General features: G+C 46.6%; 1 protein-coding gene across 1 annotated transcript in view; it reads left to right on the forward strand.

The window, feature by feature from the left end:
* FKBP9 (FKBP prolyl isomerase 9) overlaps positions 1 to 15,518 on the forward strand; it is a 371,826-nt gene that overhangs the window by 246,879 nt on the left and 109,429 nt on the right. Inside the window, exon 8 of the mRNA XM_069613232.1 lies at positions 775 to 920. Within this exon, the coding sequence (XP_069469333.1) occupies positions 775 to 920 (146 nt within the window). The remainder of the gene's footprint in view (positions 1 to 774; positions 921 to 15,518) is intronic.

A 15,518-nucleotide genomic window follows, 5' to 3' on the forward strand; every position in this document is an offset into this window, starting at 1 on the left:
TTCAAGGAAGAGGGAAAGGATACAGAGCCCACCACTAGATTTGGAGCCCCAATTGTCTTTCTTGTATATATTTTTTATAATAAAAGCTGAAAATAGATTGGACTTGTCTTGTGATATATTGAGAACCTTGTCACAATCTCTAGTTACACAATCTAAGGTCATGGAAAGATCCAAGAAGATTACAAAAAGGATTTTTTTTTCTTTCCCAAAACTTATTTTGTGCAAATTTTAAATCGAATTGCATGTAATAAAAAACCTACTTGAAACTATTAAATTAGTTATTACTTTTTGTTTGTATTGTGTATATTTGATGGAGCATATTTTCCTGGGTTTCAGAACACATGTTCTGCCGTTTTCTCCTGTACTCCTAGAGTTTTCCTGTTTCAAACGCTGCCTATTCCTGGTGGCACTATTTCACTTCCAACTATAAGTGCCCCATTCCTTGCATTCTGAAAAGTGGGTTATACCCTCCTAAGCAGCTATACATCACCCAGATAATCTCCATGGCCCCAAATCCTCTAAACCCGGTTTACAGCCACCCTTCACTTGGAGTACTCTGACTAATGCTCTCTGAGCATCCTCTCCTCTCCCTGAAAAATAGAAATGTTTTCTGTATACTTGGTTAACTATGGACTGTGGTTATTTTAAGTAAGTACATGATCATTACATTTGAAACACTGAGTCTGGGAAATTAGCTTCTATTCATGATCTTGCATGTGCCAGGGAAGACCTGCTGTTATTTAGTCATGTAAACCATGTTAATTTTGTTTCCAGGATTGATTATGGAAAAACATACAACATAGTTCTTGGATCTGGACAAGTCGTCCTGGGTATGGATATGGGTCTCCAGAACATGTGTGTAGGCGAGAAACGTACAGTTGTCATCCCACCCCATCTTGGCTATGGAGAGGCAGGAGTTGGTAAGTTGATAAATGCTGACATCTCAGCAAATGTTTAGCATCATCAGGGGAAAGCATCATCATCAGGGAAAGCATCATCTGCCATGTCAGTCACAAAAGCACTAACACAACATTGCTTGCAGTGAATGACTGGGCTGTGTACCTGGGGATGGAACATCGCTGCACATTTCAATTGGAAATTGGAACTGTATTCGATTACTGGACTTTAATTTGATTAGAAAATGAGTGATAATCAGGAAACGCCACATAATTCTGAATGTTTGCTACCACTTGTCAGGAAGAAACTGTAATTTAGCAGATATGTTTGAAGCTGATATCTAATGCTATGTGTTGTAGCACTGCCGTTACCTTCCAAATGCGTCAGTACAATTAAAGAAAGTGAGTGGTACCCATGGACTAAATACGGTGGAAAACAAGGTTTGCCACAATTTGCATAAGTGATTGTATTTAAGCACCTTTCTAAATTGCAATGCTGTTGTTTTTTGGTAGCCATAGAGAGTTGTCACAAAGTCAGCACCCCAACTACTCCGCTATCTGGCTTCGAATCTTGCTCACTTATAAAAGGTCTGCAAGATGCATGCAAGCTGTTTTGATATCAGAGCCCTGTTTTACACTAAATGTGATGCTAGTTTGTAGACTTCAAAGATGGCACTTCACCAGATGCTTTGTACACAGCCAGAAAGTCTTGAAATCAAGTTGCTTGTCAATTAGCAGCCAGAAAAAGATGTAACATCTGACATGATATTGCTGCAGGGCTTGAGCCTCAAGACCACATGAGCAGTTTACTTATGTATCTGCTTGATCCTCATGTGGGCAGATGTAGGTGTACTGCCATAGACTTGCTTGTGATAAGTGTACTGTAAAAGACAACATGGTGCAGATGTAGAGTTTGCATATTATTCTCAGTGAGAGCTACGCCCCTTAGTCGCTACATTGGCCTGAGGCTGAATAGAGAAATGTGAGTTAAACAGTGTTTGTGAAAAATCCTACATCGGACCACCATTCTGACAGCGCTTTAGATGCCCATTAAGTACCGAAGGCAGCATCCAGGCCATATTGGCCACCATACATGCTGTCTTGTCCATAATATAGTCCTGTATTGCTCTGCGAGGGAATCCGAGATTATTTTATAGTAAAAGGGTCTTCTTTCTAGGTTCGCCATCATATTTAGCAGTCTGTCGTTTTCTCCTGCTCATCAGTTACCTGGGTTTTTTTGTTCTCTCACTTGTACCGTAGGTTTAAGTAACATGGATCTATCTTTCAGGAGCAGACCCACATTTGATTTCTTTGCAGTGCTTTGAGCCTGAGTTATCCAGAGTCCTTGGAATTTCTGTGATTTTGACAATTGCAAGCAGGATCTGATTATACCCCAGACACAGCCTTTACACAGAGGAAGGACTTTTTTGGTTGGAGTGTGGCTTGCTCTGGTGGCCACTCCAGCAGGGGCAACCTGAGGTTCTTCCATGTCTTCACATCCTGCTTAGTCTCAAGGTACCCGATATAGAGGATCAGCACTAGCTACTCGCTGGGCCTTATGTTACCATGAGATGCCTTACAACCGGACAACGGAATTTCTCGATGGTCCTTCAAAAGCCTAATTGCTATGCAGTTACCTGCTGTACTTCTCTCTCTCGTTTCACTCTGTGGTCTGAGCCCTGCGCTGTTTTTGTCCCCCACTTCAGGAACCCATGGTCTGGCAGAAAAAGTCTTCAGTACCATATCTAGATACCTTTTTCTTTGGGTCTGAAGGAGAGCACAGTTTGCACAATGTTGGGCAAGATTGTGTGCAGTACCCTTTGGGAGACTACAGCAACCTTGACCCCCTGGCAATAGGAACTCAACCTTTGGTATACGTCTGTACTACACAGGTTGGTAGTGTGGCTGAGCAGCCAGGCATATCTCAAGAGGGGTCAATGTGAGCAGTAGTGTTCTTACACAGAGGTCTACAGTGACAAGTATTCAAATAAACTCTAACACTCAAGGTTTCTTGATTAAACAAAGATTAATTTAACAGTTCTTCAGAAGGGGCAATATATAAGTAACACACAACTATACTTCAAAATACACACTCTTAGTTTCTCTAAATCAGCAAGAACCCATTTGGGATGGCACACAGATGATTCCTACACCCTCAGGTGACTTAAATAACTAGGGCACTGTGGACATTAATATATTACTGGTACATTTAGAAAAATACTGAGTTCGGTGTCAAAGAAAAGGGGTTAAGAATAAAACAAAAGGTCACACAAATATTCTGAAGCAGATAAATACTTTTGAACCCCCAATGCAAAGTAAATTAACCCTTTCCTGGAGGAAAGGTAAAAAACAAAGTCAGAGGGAAGAAGAGTCTTTCAGGGAGCCAGGCCAGTCAATGTTAATTGAGCAAAAGTATAGGTGAGCTGAAGCACTTCTTGTAGGTAAGTAAAAGTTTTGCACAATGTTTTTAGAAGTCGTTGTAGAAAAAGTAGAATCAATGTAGGGCCACAAGCTGGGAGGCTTGTGAGGGGCAAAGCTGCAAGCAACTCTGCAAAAGCAACTGAGACAAGTCTCAACTGAGAACAAGTAAGGCTGCACAACAAGTGTTCAGTCCCTTTAGTTTTACAGTACCTTTGGTTAGAATAAATGGTTCCAGCTGGCTTCTGTTCCTGTGCAGCTCTGCAGATCCTGTTCCTGAACCTCAGTCGTGGGGACAAGAGGGAGGATGTCTGGGGACTCCTGCTCTGCAATGGGACGGTCAGCGGCAGCAATGGGCAAACTTCAATTCAGCGGTTCTTCAGTGTTTCAGCTCCTCGCGTCTAACAGCAAATAGCAACACTGTGGTTCTCGGATACCACTTCAGACTTTCCTTGCTTCTGGGGTCCAGCACTCTGTTGAGATGGCTCAGGCTTCGTCAGTCCTGCATCAGGGAAGTCCGGAGGATCTTCCTAGCGCTCGGGTCTGACTTAAAAGCAACGCACACAATCTGGTGTTCCTCTCCCTGGCATTTCGGTTCCAACAGCAGCAGCAGTGGAAATACAACCAGCTTCGAGAGGATGTCCAGACGGGCTTACTTTGGAGTTGATTGGTCCCACCAACTCAAAGGGAGAAGTCGTCCTTGCAGGGCTTCTCTAGTCGAGGCAAATTCAGAGCTTCAGCACAGCAGCAGGGCTTCACCGGGCAAACCAACGGTCCAGGATTTGCTGCAGGCATCTTTTCCAAGTTCTTCGGATTCCTTCATCCAGTGGTCGACTGCCTTCCAAGCCAAAAAGCCTTGCCTTTTATGCAGGTTTCTCACATTCATTCCAGCCTAGCTGTCAATCAGACAGCAGGGTGGCTGTCCTTGCAGGAGAGCCAGCCAGCCAATTACCTTTGGGTGCATTCCTGTAACCAAGAGGATTAAGCACAGGGAGTTTCGGGCACCTCCCTCATTTCCTGCCCCTGCCAGACATACTGGAGTCAGAGGCGGGCTTCATTCGGAAACCCGCCAAAGACGAAACGAACAAAGGGACCAAACCTGGTTTGGCGCAAAAAGTAAATCTCAAGAAGGACCTTTCTGAAAAGAAATGCAGAAAAAAGAAGACTGGGGCCATTTTGACAAAATGGGCACCCATGGGTGCTTTACCAAGGCTGCAATTGCAGCCCGCGGTAAAAACACACAATGGTAGTAAAAAGTAAACCGCTGCCACCAGCCATTCATTGTAGAAAGCGTAACATAAAAATGTTACATGAGAAACTAGACAAAGGGGATATTAAGTAACCCCTCCAGCACCCTATGGTAAGACAGTGTGTGCTTGGTCTAAAAAGTAACACATTGTAAGTAAAGTAAATTTTACTTCACTGCTCTTGGAAACAGTAGTTTATCCAAGAGAAGGTATTTAAATCTTTGGGGCATCTAAGCGACTTCCCTGTACCACTGCACTGAAGGTGATGTGTGTCACAATGTAAAGATGATGCTATGGAGTTTGTCAGACTCCAAAGTTTAAAATAAAACACATTGTCCAAATCACATTAAAAATACATGAGAGGGTGAGAAAAAGGGCTCACTCTCTCCAGGTTAGAAATTAAAAGCCCTGAAGTCCAGCAAAAGAACTGGGGGTGTCTAAGGTAGAGAGGAATTAGCACATTTCTGAGAATTCTCCCTAACCATCTGTATGACGTACAGCAGACACTGGCGACAATGAAACCTTTCACGAGACAGATCATCATCATTATTATGATGATGAGGAGGTGTATAACCTAGCCTCACCAATTCAACAGGACTCACCAGTTGACAATCAGCCACTCCATAATGATATGCTTATAAAGGCAGCTGAACATTTTGGAATCCACCCGAAGAGACTCAGCTCAATAAAGATTTCATGGAGGATATATTGGGGGACAAGAAAGCCGCCACCCAATTAATTCCTATTCTGTAATACGTCCAAAGGAGGATTCAACCTTCTCTGGAGACCCCAAACCAGACACAGGCAGTAAACCTGCAGGTTGAAAAACCTTTCCGTCCAGCGCCATCTGACACACTTAACATCAGGGGCCAGCTTAAGCCAGATTCTCTTGTGGTTACTACGACTCGTAAGAGGGCCGGAACACCGTTGGCCTCATCTAAGGAACCCCCCCGATACAGAGAGCAAACAACTACATACACTATGGGGAGGAAGGTAGCCTCTTCGGCAGCTTTCCAGACAAGGAACGCCCATAACTCAACACTTCTGGCAAGCTATACCTGCCACAAATGGGATGAGATAACTACACTGATAGCTTCTGCTCCCGAACCTCTGAAGTCACAACTGGCCCTGGTAGCAGCAGATGGCAAGGCAAAATCCAGCTACAACTTGAAAAACAACCTAGATGCCGCAGACAATGGAGGCAGGATTATTGCCAAAGGGACCATCATAAAACGCGATGCATGGCTACGCCAGTCTGGCTTCAAACTTAAAACCCAAGCTACACTCCTTTATATGCCGGTGGAACCCAACGTCTTATTCGGAAAGCCATAGACGACGTGTTAAGGTCCGCCAAGGAGGAATATGATACCGTAAAGTCTCTAGGCCAGCTAACGAATAAACCACCGAGCCAGAGAGGCAGAAGCAATTTTCATCATTCTCGTGGCCAAAACTCCCAAAGAGGCTCTGGTTATGGACAAGGTTAGGTCTCTTCCTGGGTTAACCACCAGGGTCAAGCCTTGCAGGGATTCCAGAGAGCCCAGTGCCTATCTCGCGGCCAGGGGTGGTCTCCCACATCCAGGGGTGGAGGTGCACCTCCTAAGCAATGACAACCCGCTCCAGGTTCCTTCCCATGCCTCTCCAGTAGGAGGGCGTATTTCACACTTCCCCCACGCATGGTAGGGAATCACCAAAGACAAGTGGGTGCTATCAACAGTGGCGGGAGGTTATTGCGTGGAGCTCATCCAAAAACCATCGAACCATCCCCTGCGACAAAGGAATTCAACGAAGGAAGAGCAACTCACCCTTCTCGAGGAGGTCACCGCGCTGCTACTCAAGGACGCCATAGAGGTTGTACCAGGGCACGAGGTGAACAAGGGTATTTATTCAACTTACTTCCTTGTGTCAAAGAAAGATCTATCAATGCACCCAGTGTTAGACTTACGCCCTGCAAACACTTATGTAAAGCCACAAATATTCTGCATGACAACGCTACAAGTGGTAATGTAATCCCTCTGCTAAAGCGGGGAGACTACATGGCAACACTGGATATGAAAGATGCCTATTTTCGTATTTCAAAGTTCCCAGAGCACATAAAACTCTTGCGTTTCAAGATAGCAACCCAGCACTACCAATTCAAGGTGCTGCCCCTCGGAATAGCATCTGCTCCAAGGGTGTTCACCAAGGTACTGTTGGTGGTGGCAGCACACCTGCGCAGGGAGGCAATCCCAGTGTATCCCTACCTGGAACACTGGCTGATCACAGGGGAATCACCCCATCTTTGCAAACAAAACACTCAAAGAACCATAAACCTGCTCTTCCAATTGGGCTTCTCGATAAACGAGGAAAAGTCAAGCCTTGTACCAAACACAACAAAACAGTTAGTAGGAGCTGTCTTAAACACGGAAGCAGCGTTAGTCTTTCCATCTATGGAAAGGGTTCAAAGCATGCTACGGCAAATACCTCTGTTTCAAGCCGGTCGCCAGATAAGCGTACGCAAAGCAATGCCTTTACTAGGCATGATGGCATTGTGCCTATACCTGGTCCCACATGCACTTCTGCGCATGCGCCCCATGCAGGAGTGGTTGGCGAAACAATGGTCTCGGGCAAACGGTCAGTGGGACGATCTAGTGGTCGCTTCACCAACACTAGTACAAAACCTACACTGGTGGACAAAGGGAAACCTGTTAAAGAAAACACCTTTCCACTACCCGGCAGTGCAAGTGATCGTTACAACAGAAGCATCTGTCATGATCTCTGCTTCCAAAAGGTCAGGGTTTTCCCAACTCCCTTGGAAGCAGATCCATAACCCAGGTTCCGAGTGCCAACCAGTCCCAATTGGGACCTTTTGGACCCAGTCCTGGCGCAGTGGCACCAGGCTCATAAATATGCCCAGTCCCAGCGCTGGAAGCGCCGGGCTCATAATGCTTGGGTGGACTTACCTGCAGCAGACCATGCTGCGTACTTGCCTGCCAGTTGAGCCTCTGATCCTCTTCTGTTTGGAACTACTTTTCCTGTTGGGTGGGGCAGGATCCACTCCCTAGATTCAGAACACTGGAACTCTTCTGAAAGCAGGAACTGTTTTCTTACCTAGGCGTGGCTGTGGAAGGAGACACCTAAGCACTACAGGAGGCTATTTAAACCACACCCGATGGATGAATCTTGCTTTGCGTTATTCTGCATCCTCTGCAGCAGAACGCTCATCGTGTCTTCTGCATCTGATCCTGGGCCTAAGGAAAAAGGCTTACCATCCTGAATCCAGTCTTCAGCAACACCTATAAAGACAAGAAAGAACAGGTTAGCATTACGGTCTTCAGTGACAGCTCTTCACTTACCTGGTCCATCGGCTGTCACCAACGCCTCGCGCTGCATTCCGGCATCTGAAAGACAAAGGCTTACCTACTCTTCGTGCGCTCCGGAGGTCTTCACACTGCATTCCGGCATCTGAAAGACAAAAGCTTACCAACTCTTCGCACGCTCCGGAGGCCTTCGGCGCTGCATCCCGCATCTGAAGGACAAAACAAGGTGCGTTTAAAGACATTGGGGAACTTTAATACTCACGTGCCATTACTCCTTTCCACATCTAACCCAGTGGGTATTCCGGCACCCTGCAGCCGTTCCGAACTTGTACCTGCAAAATAAAAAGACAGTTAGAGCGCATCGTGAAGCAGGCAACAAGCGCTTACTTAAGTGCTTCCAGGCGCTTCTATTCATCACACGGGCTCCATCTTCAACTCACTTCAGCCCGTCATCCGCCATCGCCGGAACCCTGCAAAACAAGAAACATCATTACTAAAGACTTTAAAGACATTAGAATTACTCGAAACTTACCGTTCGTGCAGTAAACGACGGACAGCAGTCCTCTGAAGTCAAGAGGCCTGCTCCCCTTATCCAGTGAAGAAACTGGTTACAGCACCCTGCCCCGAGGCAGATGGAGAGCACGGCGTTCACTTACCTAAGGTGAGAGCGTTAACCTGTGGGGTTCTACAGGAGAAGAGAAAGGGAAGAAGAGAGAGACATTCAATAACCCAGTTCCTTAATCCCATATTTTCTATCTGCAGACATCTTACCCTTCAAGTCAGACATACAGTGCACAGAGGTCCAGCCCAAAGAGCCAGCCGTGTGTTACACATCACCTTTGCAGATACGGTATACGCCCAGTCAAGACCGGCGCCTCTACGGGAATCAGGTGAGCGTTACAGAATGCAAAGCCTACCACAAAACTCCCGTCCAGGCGCTATGGAAACCTCGGATACCGACCAGCTAGCCCAGTTACTTGGGGAACTAAGGGCAGAAGTGCATGCAGCCCGTCAGGAAACGAACGCTCTAAGAAGGGAACTGATTATTTCCAAGGAGCGAACAGATGATCTCGCTAGACATTTGCTACAGTCACAAGCTGGACAGACCCCGTTACCCGCATCTGGGGGAAATCTTCCTTCTACATCCTCTATGAATCCAGTGCAGATCAACCTACCTGGGAATGTACCTCTGGCTCCGCCCGAACGATTTTCTGGTGACCCAAAGAGGTTTGCAGTATTTATCAATCAGTGCCGGTTGCATTTCTTATGCCGGCCAGCAGCCTTTCCAACTGATCAAGCTAAAGTAGCTTTCGTGCTTTCGTACCTTAGTGGCAATGCGGCAGACTGGTCGATCCCTCTAGCAAATCAAGATGATCCGGTCCTCCATGATTTTCAAGCTTTTCAGCTCAGTATGGAAAAACTGTTCGCAAGACATTCACAGGTGCAGGCCTTGGACAATGAGCTTCTTTCGTTGCGACAAGGTAATCAAGACCTTTTGGCTTATATTGCGTCTTTCAACAGACTGATAGTGGAAACTCAATGGCCTGAGGACAAAAGGATTACGCTGTTTTATAGAGGTCTACGTGGAGAGCTCAAAGATGTGTTAGCCCAAGTAGTGAATCCCCCACAAGATTGTTCGGACTATATAGACTTAGTCGTTCAAATAGATCACAGACTGCAGAACAGGAAGGCCGATCGTTCCAAGTTTGATGCTCGAGTATTTTCCAAACCGCCAACTCCTTCCAAAGGAGTAGACCCCGGGGAACCCATGCAAATATGGGGTCTGAAAGGTCCTCTAACACAAAAGGAGCGGGAAAGGAGAAAACAGTTGCAATTATGCCTCTATTGCGGAAACTCGGGCACTTTCTTCGAGACTGTCCGGTGAAACCTGCCAAGAAGGCAGTAGGAGCTGCAGATACCAAAGTTACAAACTCTGAGCAGGGAAACGACCTCGCCCGACAAGAATAGAGGTCCTCTTGCCGAGCGTGAAAACCAGTTCCGTGACCTCGCATTTCGTGATACCTATGGTCCTCATTAGCCCTGATAATCCGGATCGATTACATGCAATTGAAGCTTACGTCGACAGCGGTGCCATCGGCAATTATGTGGATCATGAAATGGTTTTGAGGATGAATCTAACTCTTTGTCCCAAGGCTGTAAAGGACGTCATTACTACGGTGGATGGTACGGAGATAGCCTCCGGGCCAGTAACGCATACCACTCAAGAGGTGACGCTAGTAAGTCAAGATGGACACCATGAGAAGATCGTGTTCGATGTGATCAAGTCACAGTCAAATCAGTTTCAGATTATTCTAGGAATACCTTGGTTAGAGAAACACAATCCTCTGATCGATTGGCGAGCAAGAACGGTCCAGTTTCCAGAATGTGTCTCTACTTGTCACCCTCCACTTGGTGTTGCACTGGCAGCAATTTCTTCAGAGACTCCCCAGTTACCTCCCGAATACCTAGAATACCAAGATGTTTTCCGGAAGGATCAGGCTAACTCTCTACCTCCTCGTAGGTCTTATGACTGCCAGATAGACCTGATACCTGGATCTACTCCTCTTTGTAGTAGAATTTATGCCCTCACCGAGCCTGAGAACCTTCACCTTCGACAATACCTGGATCAATACCTGGCAAATGGGTTTATTCGTCCTTCCAAGTCCCCTGCTTCTTCAGCTTTGTTCTTCGTTCCAAAAAAGGAAGGAGACCTTAGAACTTGTATAGATTATCGCTCCCTGAACCAGATCACCTTTAAGAATAGATATCCGTTACCTTTGATCCCTGAACTCCAGGACCAAGTCAGAAAAGCATGCATATATACAAAGCTGGATCTTAGAGGAGCTTACCACTTGGTACGAGTAAAAGAGGGAGATGAATGGAAGACGGCCTTCCGCACCAAGTATGGACTATTTGAATATCAGGTCATGCCCTTCGGACTTTGCAATGCCCCGGCCGCCTTTCAATATTTTATGAACGATGTCCTCAGAGAGCTCATAGATGTGTGTGTTGTTGTTTACATTGACGACATCCTTGTTTATTCTTCATCGGAATCTGAACATCGGAAACACGTGAAAATGGTCCTCGAAAGATTGCGTCAACACAAACTTTTCGCTAAGTTGGAAAAATGTGTTTTCAACGTAACTGAAGTTGAATTCTTGGGATTCATATTATCACCTGGCGGAGTGCGTATGGATTCAAAGAAGGTCGATGCAGTTCTCAAATGGCCATCACCATCCTCCGTAAAAGGTGTGCAAAGCATGTTAGGCTTCGCTAACTTTTACCGCAGGTTTATCCCCGAATTCTCTCGAATAGTCCAGCCCATCACTGCCTTGTTAAAGAAAAACAAACGTTTTGAATGGTCTACCGAGGCGGAACAAGCTTTCCAGGATTTGAAGACTAAATTTATCTCTGCACCAATCTTAAAACACCCTCGCCCCGAACTCCCCTACATCGTGGAAAGTGATGCTTCAAGCCTTGCCATGGGGGCAGTTCTATCACAAAAGGACCCAGTAACCAATCAGTTGCATCCCGTGGCATTTTGGTCCCGCAAATTCTCGCCTCCTGAAATCAATTACACGATTACTGACAAGGAACTTCTGGCTATCAAGTCTGCCTTTAAGGCTTGGCGGCATTATCTGCTGGGGGCCCGACACACCGTTACTGTGATTACGGATCACCGAAACCTGCAATATTTGAAAACCGCAAAAGCCCAATCCTCTAGACAACTCTGTTGGGCATTATTCTTTGCCGAGTTTGACTTCATAATTACCTATCGACCTGGTACAAAGAACGGTAAAGCTGATGCCCTTTCTCGGATGGGAGTGGAAGAACACTTGATCAACCCTAAACCTGTACCAATCATTCCCGAACAAAGAATTCTGGGTGTAATCGCCACAGAATCCATAGAGGAAGTTAAGGATAAGGCCAGGCAACTTGTAACTCCAGCAGACATACAGAATTGGCATCTGCAGGGAAAGGACTTTGCAGTAAAGGACAACTTATTTTATTTCCAAGAACGATTATACCTACCCAGCACAGATTTACAGAAAAAAGTAATCTCTTGTTATCACGATTCTTTAATGGAAGGACATCCCGGTATGGCCAAGACCTCAGAAAAGATCAAGCGCTACTTCTGGTGGCCGTCTTGGAAAAAAGATATCAGAGACTTTATAATGTCCTGTGGAGTATGCGCCCAAAACAAGAGTCAAAAGGAAAGACCAGCAGGCCTCTTACGCCCTATTGACATCCCACCTCGCCCTTGGCATACGCTTTCTATGGACTTCATCACCGATCTACCTCCATGCTCCGGATACAATACGATTCTAGTAATCGTGGACTTATTCTCCAAGATGGCGCATTTCATTCCGCTCAAAGGCTTGCCAACAGCAGCAACTCTGGCCCGAGAATTTCTCGAAAACATCGTCCGACTGCACGGTTTTCCTTCGGTTCTAATTTCGGATCGAGGTAGTCAATTTATTTCTCATTTTTGGCGAAGTTGCTGTCGGTCGGCTCAAATTGATGTGAGACTATCGACCAGTCACCACCCTCAGACCGACGGACAAACCGAGAGGACCAATCAAACTCTGGAACAGTATTTACGCTGCATGCTGCAACAAACTGAAAAAACTTGGAAAGACATCCTTTGGATAGCCGAATATGCCTACAATAACTCTGTCCATTCGGGAACTGGGAAAACCCTGTTTTTTCTTTTGTACGGCAGTCACCCTCGGAGTTGGATCCCCTCCAAGATCTTGAAACACCAGCAGTAGACTACCTGCATTCTACAATCACCCAAGCCTTTAAGGAAGCTGTTTCTCACCTTCAAAGGGCTAAAGAACAATACAAGAAAGGAGCAGATCAACATCGGAAGGAAGCCCCTCAATATCAAGTAGGGGATCAAGTCTGGTTATCCACCAAATATCTACCTCTAAAAGGGCCACGCACATTCAACCCAAGATACCTTGGTCCCTATTCCATCACTACCATAGTAAACCCAGTAGCGGTCAAGTTGGACTTGCCCCCGCACATGAAGATACATCCGGTCTTCCACGTCTCTCTATTAAAACCCGTGCAACCTCAAACCCGACTAACTAAATCTCCAAAACCTATCCTAGTTGATGGAGAACTCGAGTTTGAAGTCAAAAGCATTCTGGACTCCAAGATCTCCAAATCTAAACTATTTTACCTAATTGACTGGAAAGGCTACGGCCCCCAAGAGAGATCCTGGGAACCTGCTGAATATGTCCACGCTCCTCGCCTAATCAAAAGATTTCACCGAACATTTCCTGACAAGCCAAAACCCCTGGAGAAGCCCGGTTTGGGAGGGGCCTTGAGGGGGGGTACTGTCATGATCTCTGCTTCCAAAAGGTCAGGGTTTTCCCAACTCCCTTGGAAGCAGATCCATAACCCAGGTTCCGAGTGCCAACCAGTCCCAATTGGGACCTTTTGGACCCAGTCCTGGCGCCAGTGGCACCAGGCTCATAAATATGCCCAGTCCCAGCGCTGGAAGCGCCGGGCTCATAATGCTTGGGTGGACTTACCTGCAGCAGACCATGCTGCTTACTTGCCTGCCAGTTGAGCCTCTGATCCTCTTCTGTTTGGAACTACTTTTCCTGTTGGGTGGGGCAGGAGCCACTCCCTAGATTCAGAACACTGGAACTCTTCTGGAAAGCAGGAACTCTTTTCTTACCTAGGCGTGGCTGTGGAAGGAGACACCTAAGCACTACAGGAGGCTATTTAAACCACACCCGATGGATGAATCTTGCTTTGCGTTATTCTGCATCCTCTGCAGCAGAACGCTCATCGTGTCTTCTGCATCTGATCCTGGGCCTAAGGAAAAAGGCTTACCATCCTGAATCCAGTCTTCAGCAACACCTATAAAGACAAGAAAGAACAGGTTAGCATTACGGTCTTCAGTGACAGCTCTTCACTTACCTGGTCCATCGGCTGTCACCAACGCCTCGCGCTGCATTCCGGCATCTGAAAGACAAAGGCTTACCTACTCTTCGTGCGCTCCGGAGGTCTTCACACTGCATTCCGGCATCTGAAAGACAAAAGCTTACCAACTCTTCGCACGCTCCGGAGGCCTTCGGCGCTGCATCCCGCATCTGAAAGACAAAACAAGGTGCGTTTAAAGACATTGGGGAACTTTAATACTCACGTGCCATTACTCCTTTCCACATCTAACCCAGTGGGTATTCCGGCACCCTGCAGCCGCTCCGAACTTGTACCTGCAAAATAAAAAGACAGTTAGAGCGCATCGTGAAGCAGGCAACAAGCGCTTACTTACGTGCTTCCAGGCGCTTCTATTCATCACACGGGCTCCATCTTCAACTCACTTCAGCCCGTCATCCGCCATCGCCGGAACCCTGCAAAACAAGAAACATCATTACTAAAGACTTTAAAGACATTAGAATTACTCGAAACTTACCGTTCGTGCAGTAAACGACGGACAGCAGTCCTCTGAAGTCAAGAGGCCTGCTCCCCTTATCCAGTGAAGAAACTGGTTACAGCACCCTGCCCCGAGGCAGATGGAGAGCACGGCGTTCACTTACCTAAGGTGAGAGCGTTAACCTGTGGGGTTCTACAGGAGAAGAGAAAGGGAAGAAGAGAGAGACATTCAATAACCCAGTTCCTTAATCCCATATTTTCTATCTGCAGACATCTTACCCTTCAAGTCAGACATACAGTGCACAGAGGTCCAGCCCAAAGAGCCAGCCGTGTGTTACACATCACCTTTGCAGATACGGTATACGCCCAGTCAAGACCGGCGCCTCTACGGGAATCAGGTGAGCGTTACAGCATCACTCTCCGGGTGGGGAGCACATTACCTTCACCACACAGCACATGGTCTGTGGACTCCCATCACAGCACAGAAATTCATCAACCTGCTGGAACTCCTAGCAGTATTCAAAGCGCTTCAAGCATTCGAAGCGCAGCTGAAGAACCAGTCAGTACAAATCTTAATAGACAGCACCACTGCAGTGTTTTATATCAACAAGCAGGGGGGCACACTCTCCAAATCTGTCCAAGCTAGCACAAAGTATGGAGATGGGCACTCAGACAGGGGATGTTCCTATCCTCTCAACATGTTCCAGGGGAACTCAACACTCTTGCAGACTCCCTGAGCAGAGATCCCCTACCAGAAGAACACGAGTGGCAACTAGACTCAAGTAACGCAGACCACATCTTCTCACAGTGGGGTTACCCCACGCTAGACTTGTTTGCTACAAGAGAAAACAAGCAATGCCCAGACTTCGCGTCCAGGTTCCTCCAACCAGACTCGGAACGGGAACATCCTAGTTGCTCTCATGTGGGCAAGGCAGCCATGGTATCCACATTTGCGCAAACTGGCGATGTGCAATCCCATCAAACTCCTGTGCCAAACCAATCTATTGACCCAACACGGGGGAATAACAGTGCACCCACAACCACACTCAATGAACTTGGCAGCATGGCTCCTGAGGTCATAGAGTTTGGACAACTAAATCGACTACAGCGGTGTATGGATATCCTCAAGGAGGCACGAAAACCAAACACCAGACACTGTTATTTCGACAAGTGGAGGAGATTTGTAATTTGGTGCCAGTCTAAACAAATAAACCCCATAGAATGTACCCCTTCCCACATTCTAAATGATATGCTCCACTTGCTAGACT

This window comes from Ambystoma mexicanum, chromosome 5p, assembly GCF_040938575.1.
Source record: "Ambystoma mexicanum isolate Mex_15411 chromosome 5p, UKY_AmexF1_1, whole genome shotgun sequence".
NCBI lineage: Eukaryota > Metazoa > Chordata > Amphibia > Caudata > Ambystomatidae > Ambystoma > Ambystoma mexicanum.